We start from the raw sequence: 26,248 nt of genomic DNA on the forward strand, positions 1-26,248 counted from the left end.
GGTTTCCTGGCCAGAGTCTGAGACAGGTCTCAAAGACTTTTCCATTAAAATAAGTTTAAGTCAGATATCTCTGTCCCTTCTGGCTCTAGACTTTAAGTTTTCACAATGGGTACACTTTTGGGGTATGTGTTCCTCACCCAGACACATGGAGAGTGTCCAGCTGATGCTGGTATTGCGTCTCTGCAGGATGTGCATCTTTTAAATCCTGGTGAACTAGGCATAATGGTAGGTTCCCTGAGGAAAAAATCTATTCTACGCCATGAGGAAAAAAATTTTTTTTCTTACCTGGGTAAACGGGGAAAGGTAAGTAACTAACTAACAACTAAACTAATATGATATAAAGACTATCTAATTGTTAAAATGAGCTAAAAGTATGAACTGCTGAGAGCTCCGTCTCAGACCGCAGACAGCTGAGAAGGAACTGAGGGGTTTGGGTCATGTGTGTGCTGAGTGAGGTGCCAATGGCGCAGCTAGATGGGGGTAAGATGGGGATGATACATGCGTGACCCAGATGAGCACCGCTGATAGTAATCTCCGATTGAGGACGTGCCAACACCTGAAGTAGAGCACCCACAGGGACACCACTAAAAGAAGAACTTCAGCTTTGATTAAAAAAATATTGATTCTCTAAGTCCTAATGGTTGTGAAGATAACCAGATAAAAAACTAAGTACCAAATGCAAGCTGATGCAGTAGTGTCTGCAGACAACCTGAAACAATAACTGAGCAGTGTAAATGGTCACCCTTACTCAATGCACAATCCACAATTCATGGCATCTCATTTTGGCTTCTTGTTTCAGTCAGCAGAACTTCAGAGGGAATAAAGCCTTTTATCTCCATTTGACTCTTGCTATATAGAGATCACAAACCAACAAAATCCAGAAAAAACGAGCCATTCAGAATAGCACCAGATTACAGTTTGAATGCTACTGCCATTACAAATCTCAAATTTTAAAATGATTTAAGTATGGCATTAGATAATATGCTTGTAGAAGACATTGTCTAGAGCAGGATAGACCTTTCGTATATGGAGAATGACCCTGAGTATCAAAAAAAGTAGCATATGCTCTAATTACAGGAAATCTGCACAGTACCTTTAGAGACAAGAATACACCAGTTAAAGGTCCAGTAAATATATGCATATACTAAAGAATTCTCACAAAAATGAGTTAGTTTATGTCTCACACCTGACTACAATGGGGGTAAATGAAAAGGATTTTCTTCTTTGCTGACAGTGACCCTATTTCTCATTACTCAGGGAAAGGGGGAGCACCCTGAAACTTTAAAAAAAAAAAAACCAAAAAAAAAAAAACCAGGAAAATAATAAACGTACTTTAAATTACTCCAGACAAGGGATGAAGAACTTTGCAGCCTGCTGGACTGGAGCTATTTCTCAAAATCACTTGCATAGTTCAAGCACCTGTGGTCATGGCACTATAGCTAAAAATTCTGAGACATTGAGAAAGCCTGTAAGTCTTGAGGATGGGTTGGGTGTGCATGTCTTTCCAAACACTTTAAAGGTGAAATTGCCTAAACCTGCTCCAATGCCTTTGCAAAGGGAACCAAACACTTTTTGCTGTGGGCCTTCTATGTATAAAATTGCCAATAGAGATGAGAAAAGATATGGTGAAATGCATGGAAGAAATGGGATCTCGGTTCCCAGCACTGAAACCTAAACTGATACCACATTAGAAAAGACTAGTGATACCACAGGGTCAAAAATATTTTTAATGGCCAATGTTACTATGCTGATCATGAGCACTACATAGAACAGGAGAAGATTAGACCCTTTTTATGTACCAGGCTGTAATTATCTTCAGTAATTGGAAGAGTTCTCTCCTCTTGCTCATTTTCACTGTTAAAATGAACAAAGGTCCTGAGCAGAATGCTGTCATTATTTTATATAAGAAAAGCTCATTAGCCGACACTCTGTAAAATTATCATAATGATCTTTGGCATATTGAAAGGTTTAATGGTCAATTTTTCTTTATTGAAAGCCAGCCAGAAAATGTATTGCTTAATGTGTGTATTTGTTAATTGGACATATCTTATTTGTATTTTTAGTATATATATTGCAGGACAATAGTTATGAAGTGGAAGTTGGTTTCATTTTAAAATAGAAAGGGAATATTTCATGCAGGGCCAACCTCAGACTCAGACACAGAAGCAGTCATCTAAGACACATGGTTCAAAAAGGGACAACTCTAGCCTTCCCACCCTACATCACATCAGTTAGGAACTATATCAGAAGAGCTCTGGTCCCTTTAAGAGTGTGCACCCTCCACCCCTGCACTAGCAGCAGTGGCTGGGAGTCAAACAGCAACACCAGCACAGCATCCCCCAACCAGTTTTCAAGGGGCAGTGGAATGGAAGGGGGTTTCTATCTCTGCTAGCAGTAGCAGCTTGGGAGCTGCCATGGTAGCCCAACTGACCCCTATCTGACAGCTTTGCAAGATGGGGGAGCCAGCCTGGAGTCCACAAAGGCAACTTAATCTGAACTGAAATATGTACTGATGTTTACTGCAACAGGCAAAAATAATTAATTAAAGCAACAGAAAAAATAGATCCACGGAGACCTGACGTAAGCCTTTGAATGTGGATCACGGTGATAGCCTCCTTTGTGATGTGGAAAGGAAGACCATTGTATCTGAATAACAGGTTCACATAGCATCAGAAGAAGCAGACTATTAATTACCTGTCAGTATCGCCATATACAACCCGAGCGCCCCATTTTTTCGTATCATTCACCAGTTTTATAGCTCGCTCCAAGGTCTCTCTGGCTTTATGTACAATACTATCCCCAATCTGCAAATAAAGATACACTGAAAATCTTTTCTGCTGTACTACTGCATTCAGAACAACACCTATATAAATCAGCCTCACTCTGAATTTCATCATGCAAAGTACATGACTGCATTTGCTGGTTTAAAAATAAATTAACAATAGAAAGAAAATTCTCAAAACTGACTTACTGTAAACAACATAAATCAACAAAAGAGAAAGAATGCAGAAAAGAGCAACAGAAATGATTAAGGAGATAGAGGGATTAATTTAGGAGGAAAGATTACAAAAAACAGGTTTAGCTTACCTAAGCAAGTGAAGGGCAGTTATTACCTTTTACAGATATTTGAAAGATTTAAGTACCAAAAAAGGAGGAGGATTGCTTAGAGTGCTCACAGAGGCAACAGCTAGGAGTACTGGAATAAAATTGTGCTAAGAAAAATTTAGACTGGGTATCAGGAAAAACCTCACAGGAATTGCTATTCCATAGTTTAATAAATCTTCCTAATGAAGTGATGAAAGTCCCATCACTTGAGTCATTTAAAACTAGAATAGGTACCTGAGAATGTAAAGCAGGGAACAAATGTATACTAGCAGAGAGATGGACATGATGAGTTAAAAGGTCTTTTCCTCTCTAATTTCAATTATTCATTAAAAGTAGAGGCCTCTTGGACAGACAAACATATCAGGCGTCAGTTTATAATGGAAGTAAATGAAGAAATGCAACTGTTGCCAACTTCTTTTCTGTACACAGAAAAGATATTCATTTTGATCATGAGGTTTTCTTTTTCTTTTTTATTAACTTAAGCTTTAAGAGTAAACCAAATGATATATTATCTCCTTAATATCACATACAACTCTTAGGGCATGTCTACACTACAGACATAAGTAATCACTGCAGTGGTTCATGTCCACACTACCCTCTTTCTGTCAGGGTGCATATCCTCACCAGAAGTGCTTCCACTGACTTAAGAGGAGCAGAATGGGGGGCTGAGAGCCCACGCTCAGCTCTGCATGCAGCTCCCCACCAGGAGCCAGGCTGCCCCAGGGTTGCAGGGGAGAGCCTCTGTGCAGGACCCAGGCTGCTGGTGGGAAGTCTCTGTGCAGCAGCCAGGCTCTTAGTGGGGAGCTGGGAACATCCATGCAGCGCCCGGGCTTCTTGTGGGGAGCCCAGGCAGCAGCCCTGCTGGGATGCATCTTGGCTCCGAGTGGGAAGCCTGGGGGGCAGCCGGGTTCTTGCTGGAGCCACCCACCTGACCCAGAATGACAGCCCAGCTTCCTTGTCAATTTCTGGAGCTGTGAAATTGACAAGAATGACAGCCAACAGCTGGTATAAGTAACCTGCAGTGTCCACATAGACACTGCATTGCCTTAAATACACCAACATAAGCCCTACGCCACAGGTGGAGTTGTTATGTTATTTGGTGTAATAGGGCACTTAACATCGGCGGGAGCAAGGCTGTAGTGTGTACACTGACCTAATTAGTTTGATGTAAGCACCCTTACACTTTGACCTAATTCTGTAGTGACCAAGCTTTAGTGTTTAAGGAAACACTAAATGCATATTGAGGAATAGTGACACTCAACAAGGGTGTGATTCTAGTCCTTACTCAGCCAAAATTCCTCACTGAAATCACTGAGGAGTTTTACTGAGTATGGGTCTTCAGGGTTAGGGTCCTAATATGTGTAATTAAAGGACATATGTAACTTTATTTGTAAGACATTCTGCCGTAAAAAACCCAGCAGCATTAAATTTCAATTTAGTTTAATAAAGGCTGAAATAAGTTAATGTGGAATGTACATAGTTTTTTACATTATTACTTATTCAAAAATCAGGAAACAGCACTAAAAACAGTTACACTAAATTGTTTTACTTTGATGACTGGAACTTTAGTCCAATCCATCTTTATGAAAATACTAAGTATTTTGTCTCTACACTAAGAAAATGGATTTCAAAATATTAAGTTCACAACTGAAACCAAGGTTTTTTGGGTATTTTAACAGAAAAACCAGCACTTATGGAAGCATTTAGATTAGATGTATGTTTCAAGCAATGACATTATGTCATCTGGTGCTGCTTTATTAAGAGTCTTTCCTAAGTCCCTTTTGCATTTTATCTGCATCCCTTACCTCTATGCATGGCATTCTTCCAGAAAAATTAGCAGCCGTATAACCAAATGTAACATTAGCTATCAGTTTCAGACCCAGCTGACGTGCCTCAAGCATTCGAGCGACAGCTTTGTCATGCTTGTAAGTCTTTACTGACTGCTTCACCATTATTCTAGTCTTCAAAATTTCTTCCAGCATTCTTGGCAACACACCCTTTCTTACTGAAGGCTGCCAAAAAAGAAATAAAGAGAAACAAAATGTTTAAAAAATCCCAACTGAAACAGAATCAGAGAACAGGAATTAGTAGTTAGCCTTTGACATGAATATACATTAATAGTGAGCTGTTCTAGGGATCAATACTCTGGCTGCTTTTGTCAATATACTTAATAATCTGAAAAGGAGGCAAAGTTTGTGGGGGCAGAATTAATGTTATTTTTTTGAATTGGCAATGGACAATGTGATATTATGCACTTGTACATTTATTTAAAAGATTGTATTCACTGGGATGAGATTTGAATATTTTACTACCATTCTTTATTTGACATTTAAATATTTGGAATTATTTTAACTGTAATATTCCTTAGAATACTTACTTTGCAACTTAACGTTTTTGTTTTACATTAAATATTTTTCCTGGTGACAAGTTGAAACAGTCTGGGGCCATGATTACATTAACAATAGTCAGGTAGGTATACACATGATATGAACTGAAAACAGTGGAATTCAAACCAATTATCTTCATCTCCAAAAGCATAGGTGTTTCTGAGCAGCATAAATGTTATACATAGGTAACTCTGATTCCAGTATGAAGTAAAAATATAGATGCATCACTGAATTGTTGCACTACATGATCAGAAATATAATTTCAATAATAGAGGAAATAAGCACTTACTGAAATCCTGGTAAAAGTAAAAATATGGCAACTATCATATTTATTTCCTGAATTGTCAAAGATTCCAACCCTGTGATTTATAATGGCGAGTGCTGGAAGATAACAGACTGACAAACAGAAAATATTTTGTCTGTTGCTAAACCAGCAGTGTGTTTAATCTTGGACTAACCAACAAACTAGAAGTGAAAAATGTCTGTCACTGAGCAGTGAAATCATTACCTTGACAAAAGCCACTCCATTGGGTGACACTGTGATATCATGCCGAATCTGGTAAAGTAAATCAGGAGGTACTCTAAGGGATGTACAGCCAAATTTAAACTCATCAAATCTAAAAAAAAAGAAAAAAAAAATTAAATAAGGACACAAAGCGATCAGTTAATTTACATTCAAAGCATATGGAAGTGTGAGTCTACACTAAAATATTGATAGCACCAATATAAATAGTATGGTTATAGTCACAGACTGACTACGACACACAATTTAAATTTTTTTAGTTACAAGTGACATTCTTTCAACGTAAAGGAGCAATATGTGTCCAAATTCTATTCTGAAACTAATTTGTTAATCTGTTTTGCACATATCATCATGGTACCTATGGGCCAATTTCTCATAGACATAAAATCTTGATCTAAACTCAGCCAGAAATTGCATGCGTTTCCCTGGGTAATCTATATCATATTTCTACAAACTGTTTAATACTTCAAATTAGAAACTTAAGAAACTTTATGCTAACACCTGGTCATCATTTTAAATATCTCCCAACTCTTCCAAATATTGTTCCACAAAGATATTTTACAATTAAAATGAGCAGCAGTTTTTAAAAAAAAAGTAACTAATCAATGTTTTAACTAATAAAGGAGATGTACTGTACAGAATAATTAAGTCGAGCCTTAGATTAGGATCTTGAAAGTAACAGTAAAGAAAACTAGAGATTTTATACTAAAAGAAGAAAACAACATATTGCCATATATTCTGTACATATAAAGGAGGAATGTTAGTTCACTTTGGAAAATGTCTAACTGGATTTAAATATCACATTTTAATTTCTTGGACTAAAACCTCTGAACTATAGTCAAGTACAGTGGCAGAAATTTTGTATTTTATACACACATGCATACAGTTATGGCAAAATAGAGAGGAGACCAATAAGAATCTACCAGGACTCTGATTCACCCTTAGACTGTCAGAGTCCAATTTTCAAAGAATAAATGTTATAGCATAGCACTCATAATGGCATAATTAAAAAAAATTATTGGTGAAGCTTAGCACTATTTTTTACTGTAATCCTTTGAGATGCTATTCACTCTCAACTTCCATTGTCTTCAAGGGAAGATGAGGGTTCTCAGCACATTAAAAAAAATGCTCAATTCCTTGCAGGATCAAAGTTTATACGAGCAAGAAAAATAACTTACTTTCCTAAGTTCTCAATGTGCCCCAGGCAGGTTGAAAAACAGTAATTGTATGCTATCACAATAGAAGGATACAACGACTGGAAATCTAGTACAAGAACAGCGTTACTGTAGAAGCGGGACTCTGGCTCCATTATTAGGGGAATACACTGTGGGGCTTTCATTTGAGCTCGCTGCTGAACACTAGGCGTCACAGGGATATAATTCATTGGTTTAGCAATGCGCAGCATCATTGACTCCACACGATACTGCAAAACAAAATTTAATATATATAACAATTATAGTTAATATTTCTAAAGTGCAATATACATTCTAAGTAGTATATCCATATAAATATGCATTTGGGCTTTATTGCCTTTAAATCATAGATAGCAAGTTTTCCAAAAGAATACAGTCACACTAATTTTTAATGTACACCTTTCTATCATATATGCTGGAATTTTTTCTTGTGTTTCTGTTTTTTAGGGGTAAGTACTCAAAACACTGCACTTTTGATGTGCATCTACTCACTGCAAAATGAATGCCCAAACCAATACATAACATGCAACAATATACATGTGGTTATGGCCACTTCCAATGTGCCAGTTCTTACCAAGGCTGTATTTCTGTTAGGTTTAAAGACGGTTGTGCAAAAGCAACAAAAAGAACATGAAACTCTTAACTTGCCATTTTCAACAGAAAATTGTGCAGGAACCTTATTCCATAATGATTGTATCCCACAAAACAGCTTTTACTGTTAGACTTAATAAATAAATATTCAGCCTTTATGTAGCTCTTTATGACGCAAAGTAATGTAATTCACTCTCACTCTGCTTTACACAAGCAGAAACAGAGGCATAGAGAAATGAAGTGATTTGCCCAAATTCACTCATCAGGGTCAGTGGTGGAGCCAGGAATAGAACTGTAGCCCACAGGACTAGCCTGCTTGCTTGCATATATATCTTTTCTTATGAAGTTATTGTTTCTTTTGAATTTAATTGCTTGTTTAATTATGATAGATTTATAGATGTATATTAAAAGTATTTTGTCTGTAATGCAAGATATCTACAGGCCACATCCTCTATGATGAGCTAAGGCAAATTAGCATATATATGTTCGGGACCTTTAGCCTACATAAGTGATGATGAGCTAGATGATAAAGTATAGACATGGTTATAACCTTTACCTTAGATAAGTCAGGAAGCATTAAAAAAGGGGGTGCTGTCTCAGTACCACAAGAACATGGTTAGGCCAGAAATAACAGAGATGAGAATGAGCAAACTGTCTGGAAAGGATATGGATATGTCATTAATATGCACGAACATGCCAGCCTATGGAATACATGTACCCTGATATTTTCTGGGTGAGGAAGCGAAGTTTAGACATGGAAGGAGGGCCCATAGTTTTCCGGTTATAAGAGGTCATGGCAACCAACCATGTTTAGAGAAGTGTCTTATGTCTTGTGTCGTATGTTTAGTATTATCTTAATCCTAGTGATATAGTCTTGCTATAGTTCTTGGGCAGTTCCTAAGCTCTCCACCTCCCACTCGAGAATTGAGGAACCTGGACATCGGCATACAGGGACAAGGCTGGTCCTTTGTCTCTTACCACCAGGTTATCAAGGAAGGGTGTGAGTATATTAATCCAAAAGCTTTATAATATATCATACCACATGGTATCTCTAGAATAATATTATTGCCTTTGTAATTTTGATTGATTATTATCCATTTGATTATCATTCTATTTTATCTCAATAAAAGTATTCAAGGATACATTTTGGTTCTTAATGTGAGTGTCCTTGTCATGCATCCTGAAGGTCCTTGCAAAACTTCATGTAGCCTGATTCTGGGACAAGAACCTTATTATCTTCTGATCAGATCAATTGGGAAGCCTATAAGCCCATTCTATAAACAAATTATTAAGAACCTAAAATCAGGCAACCCAAGTCAGCCTTCTGACTCGCAGGCCCATTCCTATCCATTGGATCACACTGCCTTATTTATGCTGCTTGAGAAGCGTAGACAAGATAATAAAGCATGGCAAAGTTGAGTACTTCTATCTTGCCCAAACTAATATAACAACACCACCAGTTGTATGAGAGTTATAGAAAGGTGTAGGCACTAATGTTATAAAGAAGAACCTCAGCATTCTATATATATAAAAATGCTCTGAGAGCCTTTAAAAGGGTCTATAAAAGTGCAAAGTACTCTCTCTAAAATTTGGATTTATTTTAGGAAATGAAGGTTACTTGTAACCAGAGTTCTCCAGGATGGCTCTGCACAGTCATACTTATGGGTATTGTGCTGCCTAGTGGTGCCTAACAGTAGAACCTTCTCTAAGCAGTGTCTGTTAAGAGCACTCAGTTGCTTCCTCTTCCACGTCCCCTCAGCGTTTCTGAACGTTTTGAGAGTGATGCTATATAAGGGGGCACAGAGTCCCCTACTACCTCAGTTCCTTCTGCCACCAACCCAGACACACAGAACAAAAGCACTCTGAGACAGAGAGGAAGGTGGGTGGGATGTGTGAATTTGCAGAGCCATCTGGAAATACTCCAGTTTCAAAGTAACCTTCATTTCTTCTTTCCGTGGGCTCTGCTTAGTCCCATTTATGAATAGTTTGATAAGCATTGCTGAAAATAACTTGGTGGAGGAAACAGAGTCCTAACTGAACAGAGACTGAAGCAACCCTCTACTAAATTAGCATCAACCTGAGAAGCCATATCGAGAGCATGTTTAGTAAAAGTGTATACAGAACTGAAGGTTGCAGCCCTGCACATTTCAGAAATAGGGACTTAAGGGAAGCAAAAGACATTGCTACAGCTCTGGTGGAATGAGACCACAGTGTCATAGGTACAGGAATACCTGCTAATGTATAACATTAACAATACATTGAAATACATAGAAATAATCTGGGATGCGGTGAGGGGAAGGAGATAAAATAATTCATGTGATTGTGAGCATAAAACATAAATAATTCAGATGATTTTTCAAAAACTTTACTTCTATTTAAATAATGTACAAAGGCTCTTCTTGCATCCAAAGTATGTTAAACAGACACCCCCTCCTTAGTATGCAGCTTTGGGGAAAAAACCAGCAAATTAATTGTCTGATTGATGTGAAAATCAGAAAACAGTCTTGACAAAAACCTGGGATCAGGCCTCAAAACCACCTTATCTTTATGAAAAGACATAAAAGAATAGACCTTTTACGCATACACCATGATCGAGTGTATTGACAGTTGCCTAACAATAAAAGGTGGATCAGCCATTAAGGCATTCAATTCACTCTCCCTTCTGGTAGACATGTTGGCAATAATGAATGCTGTCGTAATAGATAAATAATACAAATAACCCTCAGCTGAGGATTCAAAAGGTGGTTTCATGAGTACAGACTAGACCAAATTAAGATCCCAAGGAAGGACAGGATTTCTCATATTAGATATCTTCTTCATAAATTTCTTAACCAAATCAAGCACTAATGGCAATCTACATTCAACCAAAATATGTTAAAGCTGAGATAGCTGCCAAATGAACTTTCAAAGATGAATTAGATAACCCCTCAGTTTTTACGTGCACTAAATATTCTCAAATACAAGGTATGGAAGCGGAGACAGGAGAATCAGATTTTCCCCACATTCAACCACGAATCTGGACCATTTCCAATAACATTTTCTGTTAGTATTCTAGAAGGGAGGAACAATGAGACCAGACAAATAGCTCTTAACTCCAACACGCTGATGTGCAAGCCTCTCTCCTGAGAAGCCCAGTGACCTAAAACTTTAAGATGACTGAGCTGCAACCATTGTTTGCTGCATCTGAAATTAATCTCATTAATGGTGAAGGGGGATTGAACTGGATACTTCGGAAAACATTTGCTGTGACTGACTACTGTGTTGATGAGTTCACAATATTCTGAGGCATGCTAACATTTGAAGATTGTCCAGATTGATATGCAGACCTGAGACATCCAGTGCTGCACAGGTCTCTTTCTGAGATGCACAAATGGAGTCATGTAAGCAGCAGCTGCCATGAGACCCAGAAAGATGATTACTTTCTGAGTTTGATGTATTGGAATGTTTAAAACATACTGCACTATTTTTAAAAATCTGTCCTCTGACAGAAAGATGTTACCTGCTACTAAGGCCAATATGATGCCTATGAATAAATTTCTCTCAGCTGGACATAGATATGACTTTTTGATATTCAGAAGTAGTCCCAAGTCTGAAAAATAGATTATTGTAAAGGAAATGTGGCTTAACAGATCCTCATGAACACCAGCCTATTGTACCAAAATAGGTAAACAATAAGTAAACAATAAGTAAAACAAATACACAATAAAAGTAAACAATAGGTAAAAAATACTCTGTTTTCTCAAATGAACTGCTAGCACAGACAGGCACTTTGTAAAAACTTTTGGTGCTGTGGGCAGGGCAAATGGAAGCACGTTGTACTGGAAATGGCCCCTCACCACCACACAATGAAAATACTCCCAAATAACTGTGTTGAACAAAGTTATCAAAATATGATATAGAAAGTTGCGAACTAATCCATAGTTTGATAGTGAAAGAATTATGGAGGCCAGAGTTAACACACAGAACAGAAACTTCCAAACATACTTATTCAAGTTTCTTAAATCTAAATTTGCACAAAATCACCCATCCTTATTCTGCACTAGGAAGTATCTTGAATAAAACGCCTGGCCTCTCAGGTGTTTGGATACCTCCTCGACAGACCCTATCAGAAGCAATTTTTGAACATCTGAAAGTAGAATAGCCGTGTGAGAAGGTTTCCTGAAAAGGGAAGGGTAGGGGAAATTGAAAGGGGGTAGTTTCTTGAACTGAATGGCATAGCCCTTCTCTATAATTTCTATGCTTAAAAACCACCATTTGTCTGACATAGTAAGCCTTCATTTGCTGATAAAATGGGCTAGTCTGTCTCCAAAGAGAAGGGAAGGGTCCTCAGTGATTGGTTCTTCGCTTTCAATCCTCACATCAAATCTGAGGCCTAGTGTTTGATGCAGATGACAAAGAGGGAGCAAACTGCTTAGATTTAGGCCTCAACTTAAAAAATCCTGTTTTTGTGCTGGCTCTGAAAAGATGTAACCTACTGGTGCTGGTGCTGATGTTTTTGATTGATGAGACATAAGCTGAGGAAGATTGCATATAATACTATCTCTGATAATGGAAAGAAGGAATAGAGAGTCTCCTCTTACAAGAAATCAAACCCAAAAGGGTGGGCCATCAATCTTGTCTCCTTCACCTTTTCCAGGAACTCATTCATCTTTTCACTGAAAAGACCATTCCCTTTGAAAGGGAGATCTTCTACTTTAATTCTAGCATTCAGAGCCAAAGAAGAGGAAGAAAGACAAGCATGTCTTCTCAGAGTAACTGCAGAAGCCAGTGCTCTAGGAGAAGAGGCCTAGGCATCAAACGAAGACCTGAGAATATGCTTTGCCATATTTTGACTCTTGATTAGAATTGCATTTGCCAATTTCCTGTTGTCATCTGGCAAATCCTGCACAAACAATGCCATCTTTTCCCATAGGTGGAACTGATAATGGGCTAATAGCAGGTAGGAAGAAGAAGGCGTATTTCTCCCTAGGGAATAATTCTTTTTCCCTTCTCTGTCAGCAGGAGGGGAATGTGCTTGTTCAGACCTTGACCTGCTACTGGCATCAGACACCACCAGTGAATTAGATACAGGGTGTGTGTGTAAATATGAAAACCCCTCTGATGGTTCAAAATGTCAGAACAGCCTAAAGGGGATGTAGAAGAGATTACTATCCAGTCCCCATCCTTGTACCCTCGTGCACCCACCCTTCATCTCAGTCCCCTCCCCTCAATCAGTGTCTCGAGCAGGAACAGTGTGAAGTGCAAGCCCCAAGCTGGTGAATGCACGTCCCGACTTGGCAACAACCCGGATCTATATAAGCATCACCAAAGCACAGCATTAATTGCAAACTGCAAAATGGGGAAGGCATATCTTGACACAGCAACAACTCACAACCATACAACTACTGCCAAGACACAGCACTGGCTGCAAGTCACAAACACTGCCCGCCCCTATGCACACATGGCTAAGGGGAGCAAGGATTGAAACCATCTCCCAAGACTGGGATAAACGTCAGGAGATGGAATTCAGAAATAGCTAATTTTAAAAAAGCCTGTAAACAGAAATGTGTGCTGTGTCCTCCCACCACTTTGCAGTGTGCCACTTCCTCCATCACATCTTATGTGAATGTTGCATTTTGTTACTTAAAAGCTGTGTTCCATGTTTTTTATATCAATTTGAGCTAAGTTTGCAACATTTTATTTTTTGTTATTTACTGGTATAATTTTCTGCAATAAAAACCATTACAAAGTCACTTAAATGATTTGCAATGTATGATGCACACAACTCACCTGCCACCAATTTTCAACTTAACTCAAGCATCACAAGTTTTTATAGATATATAAAAGCATATACACAACATAAAATAAAGAATACCACAATGTACCACTTGTAACAACCATAAAATTACCTCCAATGCTCAAAATCCAATATTCCCCTTCATATTTTCAGAAGCCAGCCTCAGAGTAAGAACCAAAGGTATACCTGACAGTATTGCCCTGGCATTTTACACTTTGCAATGGACCACCTTGGCTGGCTGCTCATATCGCTAAGCAAGTCTATGCACTTCAGCCTCCTGCCCATCATTAAAACTTTCTCCCTAACTTTCACAAATACCCTGCAAAATACAGCATGCAGCTATAATCCTAGGCAGGTAAAACTCTGCAGCCTCTAACCAAGCCATAAAACAGCATCAATCGGCTTTCAAATGGCCAAATGCACATTCCACTGTCATTCTACAACCGCTGAGATTATAGTTGAACAGTTCCTTTCTTCTGTCCAAGTGCCCTCTAAATGGCTTCATGTGCCAGGGAAGCAGAGGATAAGCCAGGTCTCCCAGGATGACCGGAATAATCTCTACACCATTAATGTCCATAGTGATCCTGGGGGAAATTCTCCAGATTCATTAAGGAAAACAGGAGTGAGTTCCAAAAGATCCAAGCACGTGGAATTTTCCAGACCACCCAGCATTTATGTTTGTGAACGCACAAAGGTGATCAACCAGCCCTTGGATCTCAAAATAAGTTGCCTTCACTATCCTAAAATTCTGTTGCACTTGCTGATCGTCCCAAAACTGCAGAATGATCCACTCCCATCAATTGATGCTGGTTTCCAAGTCCAGAAATGGCACTGTCCAAGTGAAACTGCTTGACGAACAACTTGTGTAGTAGCAGTTGCTCAGAATCATCCTCCACTTTCTCCTCCTCCCTCTGTTGCTGCTGATGGAAAAGCTGCTGCCATAGCCATATCACAGCTGCTCCAGTGGTGCGGTGACTGAAAACGAAAGCTGAAGTCACTCAGCACTGACAGCTCAAATAAAGTTCAAACAGCCTCTGTGTAGTTGTAGTTGCCAGCATCGTGGTGCAGAGCATTGTTTTGCCTATGCTGGCTGACAACAATTTAAACATGGTGCTTTCTCTCAAATTGGCACTAGTCCGTTCAGAAAGAGAGGAACTTTGGGTTTGAGGGAGCAGAATCATGGGACTTCTGGAGTTTGACCCAAGTCCTACTTGTCTTCCACTATGTATCCCACAATACTGAGAGAGAATAATTCCAGAATGCTTATAACAGTGAAACAAAGGACCATGGGATACCAGCCCAGAACACTGCGCAGACAAGCCCTCAGAGTGATGAAATGCCAAAGTTCAAATTACCTGTGCCAGCCTAACTCTGGCCCAGCATATATATAATTTACAATACAGTTCTTAATTACATGATCACATACTGTTTTGTTCCTAGAGGTCTTCTGCCTCATTTAGCAGCTAGGTTGAAAGGTGTACAGTGGATATTTCACTATTCAGTATCTAGCCCTCTACCTCATGTACTGAGTATTCAGCCACTGTACTGAATGCGGCAAGAGTCTTCCAGAAACACCTGCTTGACAGTAATAGAATATTATGTCCTGAACAATATGTGCACTAAGTGAAATCATAGTCCCCTTAACGTACATCTTACTCAGAGGTAAGAGCTTCTGCAGAGCTCTGCCTCATCAGAATATGTGATTTTGAACAAATTTCACACACTTCTGCACATCAAAGAAAGTCCTCTCAACTATTTTGAGCACGATGAACGGATTTTTCTCAAAACCTTTTAAAAGAAATTTCACTTTCATGCTGAGACCAAGCATGGAAAATTTCAGCCTTAAAGTAGTTATAAGCAATGTCAAGAGATCCTTTAGAATGAATATGTGTTTGGGCAACTGTAACTATAGGTACCACTACACAATATGTCCATTAAACAAAATGTTTAGTGTGGTCATGTTATCACTGCTATTGAATTTCCTGACTTTCATTAATTTAATATTTCAACCACTGTGTTGCACAATATAATCCTCTGTATTTAACAAAAAAATAACTGAAGTCAAAGTATACAGAAAACGCAAAACAAACTTTGCACACATTTTCCTTTTGAAAAGAGTAAGGAAAGTTCAAACTCACCTGTGAACCTCTTGTTAGTACATGCAAGAACTGAATTCCAAAAAGCCTTGCCATTTCACTGGTTCTACCAATCAAGTCCAGCTGTTCTAACATTTGGAGATTCCCCTGGACACGGCTAATGTAGTGATCAACCATTTTCCATCTGTGAAAGCAAACACTTAGGTTATAAACAGCAGGCAGCCAGGAAGTTTGATCATGTACAAAAACTGCTCTTCTTTTTATTGGAAAAAAGTATACTTTGACCAGGTGTTACAAGTGTTTCCTGGTTTCCCATGACATATTTTTATATGATTCTTTTAAAATCCCACACACAAACTTATTCCTATGAATTCTAAGACTTACACAGAATGTGGCTTTCCAAGTTGCTGACATAAAGACAATCTCAAGTTCTCTAAACGGTGCGTATATCTTTTTAAAAATATTATATATGCACACTGTATTTTTCCATCTGCCCTGAGAGAAGGGAAACTAAACCATAGAATTTGAGACTTGACTTTGCCTGAATAAATGCCTATTTTTTGTATAGAGAAAGAAAGTCAAGAAGAGATAACATAACCAACCTAATTATCACTACCTTTGTTTTCAAGGCTCTGACACAACTGATAGGTCTGGATGGCAAACTGATGCTATACTTTAGCAATCTTCATGTAGTGTAGAAGTAACCCTGCATGTTCATAGATTAGTGTCAATTTAATTTACAATCTAAAAATAAATGTTTAATTTTCCATCTCTCCCCCAACCAAAGTGTAATTAAAAGTTTTAAAGAAAGTATGATATGTATATCATGGAAAACATTCAAATCAGTACTCTAATATTAAGAAGAGGTTACTTACTTTGTGCAGCAATTGTAGTTCTTCAAGATGTGTCCCTATGGGTGCTCCACTTCAGGTGTGCACCCACCTCTCAAGCGCTTGATTGGAGAATTCAAGTTAGCAATGTCTGTTCGACCCTGGCATGAGCCCTATTCCTCCTCACACTGGATACTGAGGCTATATAGAGGTGTGCAGGTGAACTACCCTCAGTTCTTTCTACACCCAAACATCCCATAAGGAACAGTCCAAAGCGGAGGGGAAGGAGGGTGGGTAGTAGAGCACCTAAAGGGAAACATCTCGAAAAATAGCAGTTACTGCACAAAGTGAGTAACCTCTTCTTTGAGCAGTGTCCCTATGGGTGCTCCACTTCAGGTGACTTCCAAGCAGTATCCCCAGATGGAGGGAGGGAGCTTCAGAATAGAGTCTAGAATTGAAGATAATACTGCAGAACTACATGCCACATCGGCTCTGAGCATAATGTTTTGAAAATGTATGTACTGAAGCCCATGTAAAGGTCCTACGTATTTCAGATACTGGTACATTCTTCAGTAATGCTGTAGGTGATGCCTGCAGGGATGAATGCCCACAGCATCATAACAAGAGATAATACAGCCAGATATCCATCTCAATAGTGTCTGAGTACAGATCGAGGACCCCGTGGATCTATCCACAAAGGAAACGAAGAACCTAGGTGACTTCCCAAATAGCTTGGTTCTACATAAATAGAAGGCCAATGCCCTTCTAACAGCTAGGATATATAAACAGGATTTCTGAAGAGAACTACTTGGCTTCTGGAAAAACACTGGTAGGTGAATTAATTGATTAAGGTGGAATGCCAAAAGAACCTTAAATAATAATTTAGAATATAAACATAAAGAGACCTTGTCCTTAAAGAACACCAAAAAGGAGGGATCTGCCATCAATGCTCCAATCTCCCTGGATGTTAGAATATAGATATTCAGGCCTGTCTGTAAAGGCCTATGATTTTTAAGTATATTCTTATCACTTAGCTAGTTATAGAGGTATAAGAACAATCAAAATCACAGGCTGCCTGTCTATGGGCCTTCTCTCATTGCGACAGTTAGAGGCCTTGTACTTTGGCTAAGCAAAACCAAAAGCAGCACCCACCGCTTGTGCCTCTTTGCCCTCTCCCCTGAGAGATGTGAGCAGCGGGCAGAGGAGTGGACTGAGCGGGAGTGGGGCCCGCCTGGACCCCCTGTGCTGGCTGGGGAAAGAGGGCTAACAGGCACAGCTGTAAATTCAGAGGTGCAGGAAGATTTGAATCCTCAACCAACCCATCAAAATGATTACTTCAAAGATGGATGTGTGGCTATGGAAGGTGGTAGGGTGGTCTTCCTTCTCTGAAATCAATGTCTCTTTCTGGGGGATTCTGTGGATTTATGGAACCCAGAAAACTGAGCAGGACATGATGTCTGGGTAGTTTGTGACCCACTAAATTTTTTATTATTTGAAGGTGTATATTTTGGGTAAAATCCAAACTTATATTGATCTGGTGCTGTGGCTGAACCTTTGGGGTCAGGAGGAACCTTTTAGTAAAGAGCACAGAGTTTAAATAACTGGTCTTTTTACTGGACCTGGTGGCTGATTGGGAGTCAGAGACTGAAATGCAGTAAAGGGGGCTGTGTGTATCTGTATACTGGCTTCTTGATAACCAGTGTGGGGAATTAGAAGCACAGTTTGTGTATGGTTGGGAAGTCTGACTTCAGTGTCACCCACCAGTGCTGGGAGAATCTGCTCTCCTTTTACAGCCTACCCTGACCGTAGCATTTTCAGATGGCTGCCCTGGGCACAGGATGGGTCACATAGGGTAATTTGGAGATCAAGGTCTTGGTACTGAGAGATGCTCGGTACCCATGAGGAGCGGGAGCTTTGATTCCTCCATTATTTAGAAGTCCTTAGTGTACCTGAACTCCTGTGGTACCGAATAGGGGATAGATACCAACATGGTAGCCAACACCACAATCGCTGAAGCTGATGGTATCTGGCACTGTTGCTTGCTCATTGCCACATACATGGGTACTGACAGCTGAACTGAATGCTTAGGTACCGATTGCTGGGCTGAACTTGATGGTGCCAGTCCTGAGTGTCTATGCTTACCCTCCTTGCTAGTAGAAGGTACCAAGGCCCTATTGGAGTTGCTTCTTTCCTTGGTGCTCCAGGACTTTACAGCACTGTCGTTACCCAAGGGAAAAGAACAGTAATGATGTTATGGCAGGAGTCTATTACAGATCATCAAATCAAAAAGAAGAAGTGGATGAGTCATTCTAAAAGCAGGTAACAAGATCAGCTAACATACATGAGCTAGTATTAATGGGGGATTTTAATTGCCCTGATATCTGTTGGAAGACTATTGCAGCAAAACGTAATACGTCCTGCAAATTCTTAGTGTGTGTAGAGGACAGCTTTCTGATTCAGAAATTTGAGGAAGCAACTAGGAGATCATCCATTTTGGATCTGGTTTTGACCAACAGGGATGAATGAGTTGCGAACATGAAGGTGGTCAAGAATTTGGGAGGAAGTGATCATGATCTGATAGAATTCAAGATCCTATGGAGAGGACATGAGAACAGCAAAACAAGAACATGGAGTTCAGAAAGGCAGATTTCAACTGACTCGGAGAAATGGTAGGCAAGGTCCCATGGAAAGATCGATTAGGAAGAAAAGGAGTTGAAGGGGGTTGGCAGTTTTAAAAAGATGTAATACTAGAGGCTCAACATCAAGCTATTCCAATGTAAAGGAAAGATAAGAAGAGCCACAGGAGGCCATTGTGGCTGCACAAGGACCTTTTTAGCTATCTAAAAACTAAATGGGATACATACAGGAAATGGAAGAAGAGGCATGACACCAAGGAAGTATACATGGGAATAGTGTGAGCATGTAGGGAGAAAATCAGGAAAGTCAAGGCTAAGAATGAGTTACGGCTGGCAAGAAATGTTAGACATGACAAGGGGTTCTTCAAATATGTCAGACAAAAAAGAAAGATCAAGGACAGTGTGGGTCCACAGCTCAATGAAGAAAGAGAGCTGGTAGGCAGAGCTGCTCAATGCCTACTTTGCTTCAGTTTTTTCACAAAAAATAACATATGACTAGCTGACTAGCGAAGTTACCATAGACAATAAAGGGGAAGGGTTGGAGATTGGGATAAGAAGAAGTTACTCACCTTGTGCAGTAATGATGGTTCTTCAAGATGTGTGTCCCCCTCTGGGTGCTCCACGGTGTTTGTGTCCCTGCGCTGCTGATCGGAGAACTTCGGTAGCAGTGTCCGTTAGGCTCACATATACACTGTCTCTCCTTGTGCTACACCAAGAGGCTAGTCAGTGTGCACAGGCTAACCCCCCTCAGTTCTTTCTCTACTGAAGACTCATTGAAGAGAACTCTGAAGTAGCGGGGAAGAGGGTGGGTTGTGGAGCACCCACAGGGTCACACATCTCGAAGAACCATCGTTACTGCATAAGGTGAGTGTAGGCGGGCAGCACAGACTGGCTGGGGCGTCGCGACCCTTCCTCGGTCCCAGGCTCTGAGGAAGGCCACAGCGTCTCTGCAAAGGGGAATTAGCAGCCTTCTTAAGGGTCCCTAGCCCCCGGCCTTCCCACCGGTGGGTTGTTGAAACCGTCTATTGCCCTGGCCCTTAGGCAGGGCGGGCAGTCAAAGCAGTCTATTGGCCCGGCCCGTAGGCAGGGCGGGCAAGCGAGCCGTCTACTGCCCTGGCCCTTAGGCAGGGCGGGCCAGCAGTGGGTTCGCTGTTGGTAGCGGTAAGGGGGAGCATGTTCTCCCGGGGTGGCTAGGGAAGGGGGCAGGGGGACACAGGCCCACCTGTCTCCACTGCGTTCCAGCCCAGGGCCCTAGCAGTGGCAAAGGCATCTGCCACTGAGTCGGCGGGGCTCCCATTGAAACATGCCGATGGGGGTCTTGCTCCTGACTCAGCCACTGTCTCTGGCTGTCCCTGGGCCACTTCCTCCCCCTGGTCCCCAGGTACCTGTGCCTACATATCTCCCTCCGGGTCCCTGGGGGAGGTGGTGAGTGGGTGTCCAGCGAGTCCCTCACCATCGACCAGTGGCAGGTCCGGAAATGTCTGAGGGTCATCAGCGAGTGGGAGTTCCTCCAGGTCAGGGCCGATCTCAGGGGGTTCCTCCAGTCGGCTAGGGGCCGTCCATGCCGGTGGGTTCTCCATGCCAGGCAGCTCCTCCAGGTCAGGGCCGGCCTCGGAGGGCTTCTCCCATCCAGCAGGCGGGGTAGCTCTTCCCCGCTACTAGGGTCTGGCGGCCCTTCCCAGTCCAGAGGGTCTGGCAGCCCTCTCCAGTCCTCCGGTCTCGGCACCCCTACCCAGCCAACCGGGTCGGGTAGCCCTCTCCAGTCACTTGGGCCTGGCAGGTCTGGCCAGGTGTGGGGCCTGTGGTTGGCGGGGCGTCTACGCCACACCACTGCGGGGCCTGGTTCAGGCCTAGGCTGCAGCCTCCGGGAAGCACGTCTGCCTCCAGTGGCAGCTTCCTCCCAACTGAGCTGCTGGGCCTGTCTTTTATACTTCCTGCCTGGGGCCTGGCTCCACCCCACTGTTTCCGGGTGGCTGGGCCTGCAGGGCCTGGTTCTGTCCAGCGGGGGCAGAGCAACCCTTCCTCGCCAGGCTCCGAGGAAGGCCACAGCGCCTTGCTACAGTGAGTAACTACTACTACTACTTCTTCTTCAAGTAATGTCCCTATGGGTGCTCCACTGTATAGAACTTCCGAGCAATACCCCTTCTGAAGGGCTGGGACTTCAGAGTTGGGTCACAGTTACAGATGACAGCAGTGTGGAGCTGAAGATGGCATCAGAGGTGGAATCCCCAGTGACTGCTTAGTGTTCTGCAGAAGTGTGGACTGACGCCCATGTCACCACTCTACAGATCTCTGAAATATGGACATTCTTGAAGAAAGCAATGGATAAGGAGATCAACCTCATACAGTGTGTATGAATAGAGTCTGGAGGGGTCATGTTGTGAATTTGGTAACACTGTCTGATGCAATTTGAGACTCACTTACAGAGATTTGGGCTGATATTGCTGAGCCCTTGGATCGTTCCACAATGGAGAGGAAAAGTCTAGGAGATTTCCTGAAGACCTTTATCCTGTCAAGGAAGAAGTCCAGGACTCTTCTGTCATCTAGGGTATGTAATATAGCCTCCCTGCTCTCTTGCTGAGGCTTGGGGTAGAAGATTGGAAGGTGAATCAATTGATTCATGTGGAATGGAGAGATTACCTTAGGAATGAATTTTGGATGCTTCCTGAGTGTAACCTTGTCTGGAAAAAATACAGTGTAGGTGGGATGTTCCATCAGAGCTGCTATCTCTCCTGTTCTCCTGGCTGAGATAATCACTATCAGGCGGGCAGTTTTCATTGGTAGGTATGTCAGTGAACAGATTGTCATGGGTTAGAAGGGAGGCCTAGACAGTCCTTTCAGTACCAGGTTTAGGTCCCACATGGGGCTAAGGAAGTCGAAGTTGAGGGAAAAGGTTTACTATACCCTTGAGTAACCTTCTGGTAGTTAGGTGTGACAGTACTAAGTACCCCCTATAGGCTGGTGAAAAGCGTTATAATTGATGGAGCCTAAGTGTATTTAGGAATAATCTTGACTTTTTAACGAGCATAGTCTAGGATATGTGGAAGAGTTGTGGATGTTGAGATTTGTCGGGACATTTCTGCAGGTAAGTGCATTGTATTGAGGACTTCCTACTGTGTAACAGAACCTCTTGTACCTCTCTTAAACAGAAGCTTTCTAGGTGTAGAAACCAAGCAGAAGACATGCCTTGAGGCAGAGAATCCCCAAGTTGGGATGTAGGGTCCATCCTTTGTTCTGCAAGAAGAGATGTGGAATGGCTGGGAGAGAGATCGGTGGGCACGTCACAAGCTGTGATAGGTAAGGATACCAGGTCTACCCCAGCCAACTTGACACAATCAGGATGATGTGAGCTCCATCCCCGTTTTATTTTCAGTAGGACCTTCAACAGAAGGGGACACAGAGGAAAGGCGTAGGGAAGGTCCTTGTCCAAGGGAGGAGAGCATCGCCCAGGAAGTGCTGTTCCATCCCTGCTCTGGAGCAGTAGCACGGACACTTCTTGTTCAGGTGAGTGGCGAACAGGTCTGTGGACGGTGTCCCCCATCATCTGAATAGGTCATGAAGGACCATCGGGTCTTATCTCCCACTTGTGGTCATGTGGGAATTTGTGACACTGTCCACTACCAAGTATTGGGTGCCCAGAAGATAAGCTGCGGACAGTTGTGGGAGATGCACCAATCCCATAACCTCATCACTTCTGCATATAGGGAGGGCGACCTGGCTCCCTTTTGTTGGTTGAACATGCAGGCTATGTTGTCTGTTAGGATCTTTGTGTGTGATCCTGTGATCAACGGGAGAAAGTGGGCAGAGGTGTTTCTGACTGCTCTTAGCTTGAGGAGATTGATGTGGAGTGATATTTCCGCAGGCGACCATTTGCCTTGAGTCGTGAGATCGTTTAGATGCACACCCCACCCTATGAGTGATGCATCGGTGGTGAGGAGCGAGAAGGGGAGAGCCCTTTGCAAATGTTGGCTGGATTCTTCCACCAGTTTAAGAGTTTTTGATCCTGACAGGGGTTTGTTCAGCCTCTCCTTGTTCAGTCTGTAAACTGAGCTGAACTATATTTGGAGGCACCACATGTGAAGCCTGGCATATGGTACCACCACTGTGCCTGCTGCCATATGCCCCAAGGGTTGGAGGCAGAGCCTGGCTGGTATTTGTGGGTCGCTTTGAGTGGTGCCTGGGAGTCTGACCAAGGACAGGAAACTGTGTTGAGGTAAGAAGGCTTTGGCCTGTAACAAATCAAAATCAGCCCCTGTGGATTCCAGGCATTGCACTGGAGGATTCACTTCTGGGTGTTGATCAGTAGATCCAGTTCTGTAAACAAGTGCATTGTAGTATCACTGACTTGGTGAGCCTCTCGAAGAAATTGAGCTCTGAGGGTATGTGTAGATCATTATCCCTTGGGAGCGTAAATGAGTCGCTACCACTGAGAGAACCTTGGAAAACACTCTCAGAGCCAATGATAGTCTGAAGGGGAGCACTCTGTATTGGTTGTGGTTGTGTCCCAAAGTGAATCTGAGAAATTATTTGTGAGCTGGTAGGATCCAGATGTGAAAATATGCGTCCTGGATGTTGGCGGTCGAAAACCAGTCTCCCTGTTCCAATGCTGGAGTGACTGTCAATAAGGTGACCATCTTGAATTTTTAAGCCTTGACAAGCCTGTTTTAAGCCTGTTGAGAGCTCTGAGGTCTAGTATGAGTCTCCAACTTCCCTTCCTTTTGGGTATTAGGAAATAACGAGAGTAGATCCCTTTGCCTCGTAGATGTTGAGGTACTGGTTCTATGGCTTCTAACTGGAGGAAATGATCTATTTCTTGTCGTAGTATACTCTCATGAGAAGGGTCCCTGAACAGGGATGGGGAAAGGTGTTGTGGAGGAGGTAGGGAGGTAAAATGGATGGAGTACCAAATTCGAACGATCTCTAGGCCCATCAGTACATTGTTATGCATTCCCAGGCACTAAGGAATGTTGCCATTTGGTAGCCAAATGGGTGTAAAGCGATGGTCGGCTGCATTAGTTAGGGCGGAGTGGTTTAACAGCGCCTTGACCCGCCCTTCAAAACTTGTACTGTGGGCCAGGGGCACTGTGTTTAGGGAATTTCCCTTTCTTTGCAGCTTGTAGTGGCTCTGAGGTTGGCACTGAGGCGCGTGTGATCTATGCTGGGATTGGGGACTAAATTGTCTCTTTTGTCCTGGTGTATAGATACCCAGTAACTGGATGGTAGTCCTGGAGTCCTTCAGGGTGTAAAGGGAGGAATCACTCTTCTTGGCGAAGAGCTTTGTGTCCTCAAAAGTTACCTGTGGTCTGCACCCCTTTCAGGAAACTTGTCACATCACCACAGCCAGGGAGATGGACCTAGCTGTCGTGTCAGCTGTGTCAAGGGCAGATTGCAGCAATGTCTGTGTCACTAATTTGCCCTCTTGGATAATAGCCCTTAACATACAAGTCACGGGAGGTGATGATAACGCTCTACTCAGTGCTGGTTAGGCCTCAGCTGGAGTACTGTGTCCAGTTTTGGTCACCAATGTAAAGGAAGGAAGTAGAGAAACTGGAAAGGATCCAGAGGTGAGCAATTAAGATAATCAAAGGGATGGAATGCCCATATGAGCAAAGGCTAAAGGAGCTGGGTATGTTTAGTTTGAAGAAGAGGAGAGTAAGGAGGGAAACGATAGCTGTCTTCAAACACTTGAAAGGTTGCCATAAAAAAGAGAAGAAAAGGTGTTCTCTTTTGTCACAGCAGGAAGGACAAGAGGCAATGGGTTCAAACTACAGCCTAACAGATTTAAATTAAGTCTCTGGAAAAATTTGCTAAGTGTAAGAACAGTAGGACAATGGAACAGATTGCCTTAGGAGTGTGTGGAAGCTCCTTCACTGGAGGTTTACAAAAAGAGGCTGGATAGCCATCTGTCTTGGATGGTTTAGACACAACAAATCCTACATCTTGGCAGGGAGTTAGACTAGATGACCTGTATGGTCTCTTCTATCCCTATGATTCTACCAGAGGAGGAGCTCTTCAATTCAATGGTACTGACTTGAGAGGTTGAGGCCTTGGAGACTGTAGATCTTGCTGGGGACCTGGCTTTTTGGAGCTGACTCCTTAAGATGAGTCCACACTCCTCTTTTTGGAAACATTCTTTGAAAGCTCCTAAGTCTTTCCCTTCTTAGGGGAAAGCTGCACTGAAGTGAAGGGTGCTGGATCTGATTGGAGAAAGATGTACGGGGATGGGCTCTCGACCTGACTCAGAAACTGGCCGATGGGAACGTTCCATCATTAGCAGTCTGAGTTTAATCTCCCTGTTTTTCCTTGCCCTTGACTCAAGGGCCAGGCAGAAGTTGCACTTCTGGAAAACATAGGACCTTCCCCAAGCAACAGATACACTTAGAGTGGTTGTGGCTTATGGATATAGCCTTTTGGCAGGGGAGGCAATGTTTGAAACCTGGGAAGCCAGGCATGCCCTGCCAGGAAAAAAAAAAGTCTTCCCAAGAAGAAAGAGAGAAGTAAAACAAGCCTCTCACTATGTAGCTAAATAATTATAACTATACTAACAACTAACTATAAAAACTATCTTAACCACTAGAAATATTAGAAAAGCCCAGGCATGCTCCAGGCAGACATGCTAGTGCTCCATCTCAGGCCTAGGCGGTTGAGAAGAAACTGAGAGAGATTCACCTGCGCTCCCCTTCATGCCCTCAGTATCCAGCATGAAGAGGCATAGGGCAAAAATGCGGGATGATTGGACACTACTAAATAAAAATCTCCAATCAAGGGCTCAAGAGGTACATGCGCATCTGAAATGGAGCACCTATAGGGACACAACTCAAAGAAGAATTATTAGTTCCTTATATTACATAGGGCCAAAAGATCCCAATCAAGATTGAAGCTCCATTATGCTAGGTGCTGTACAAACCCTTAAAATGAAGTCCCTTCCCTAAGATCTTAAATACTGTATAGTACTGCTTTTTACTTAGATTTCTCAAATGCTTCCTTGATTGGTATGCTCTGTCAAATATTATAGTCAACTCTAGTAGACAATTGTGATGGTCTATAGTATCATACCCAGCACGTCTACAAGACTATAATACATTTTGTACAAAATATACCTTGTGAGATA

General features: G+C 41.9%; 1 protein-coding gene across 1 annotated transcript in view; it reads right to left on the reverse strand.

The window, feature by feature from the left end:
* REV3L (REV3 like, DNA directed polymerase zeta catalytic subunit) overlaps window positions 1-26,248 on the reverse strand; it is a 214,154-nt gene that overhangs the window by 24,248 nt on the left and 163,658 nt on the right. Inside the window, exons 22-26 of the mRNA XM_067546605.1 lie at window positions 15,714-15,855; window positions 7,194-7,438; window positions 6,001-6,109; window positions 4,911-5,117; window positions 2,695-2,804 (exon numbers count right to left, since the gene is read on the reverse strand). Of these exons, the coding sequence (XP_067402706.1) occupies window positions 2,695-2,804; window positions 4,911-5,117; window positions 6,001-6,109; window positions 7,194-7,438; window positions 15,714-15,855 (813 nt within the window). The remainder of the gene's footprint in view (window positions 1-2,694; window positions 2,805-4,910; window positions 5,118-6,000; window positions 6,110-7,193; window positions 7,439-15,713; window positions 15,856-26,248) is intronic.

The sequence above is a fragment of the Emydura macquarii genome, unplaced genomic scaffold (genome assembly GCF_026122565.2).
Source record: "Emydura macquarii macquarii isolate MOO-44397 ecotype Brisbane River unplaced genomic scaffold, CSIRO-AGI_Emac_v2 contig_1146, whole genome shotgun sequence".
Lineage (NCBI taxonomy): Eukaryota > Metazoa > Chordata > Testudines > Chelidae > Emydura > Emydura macquarii.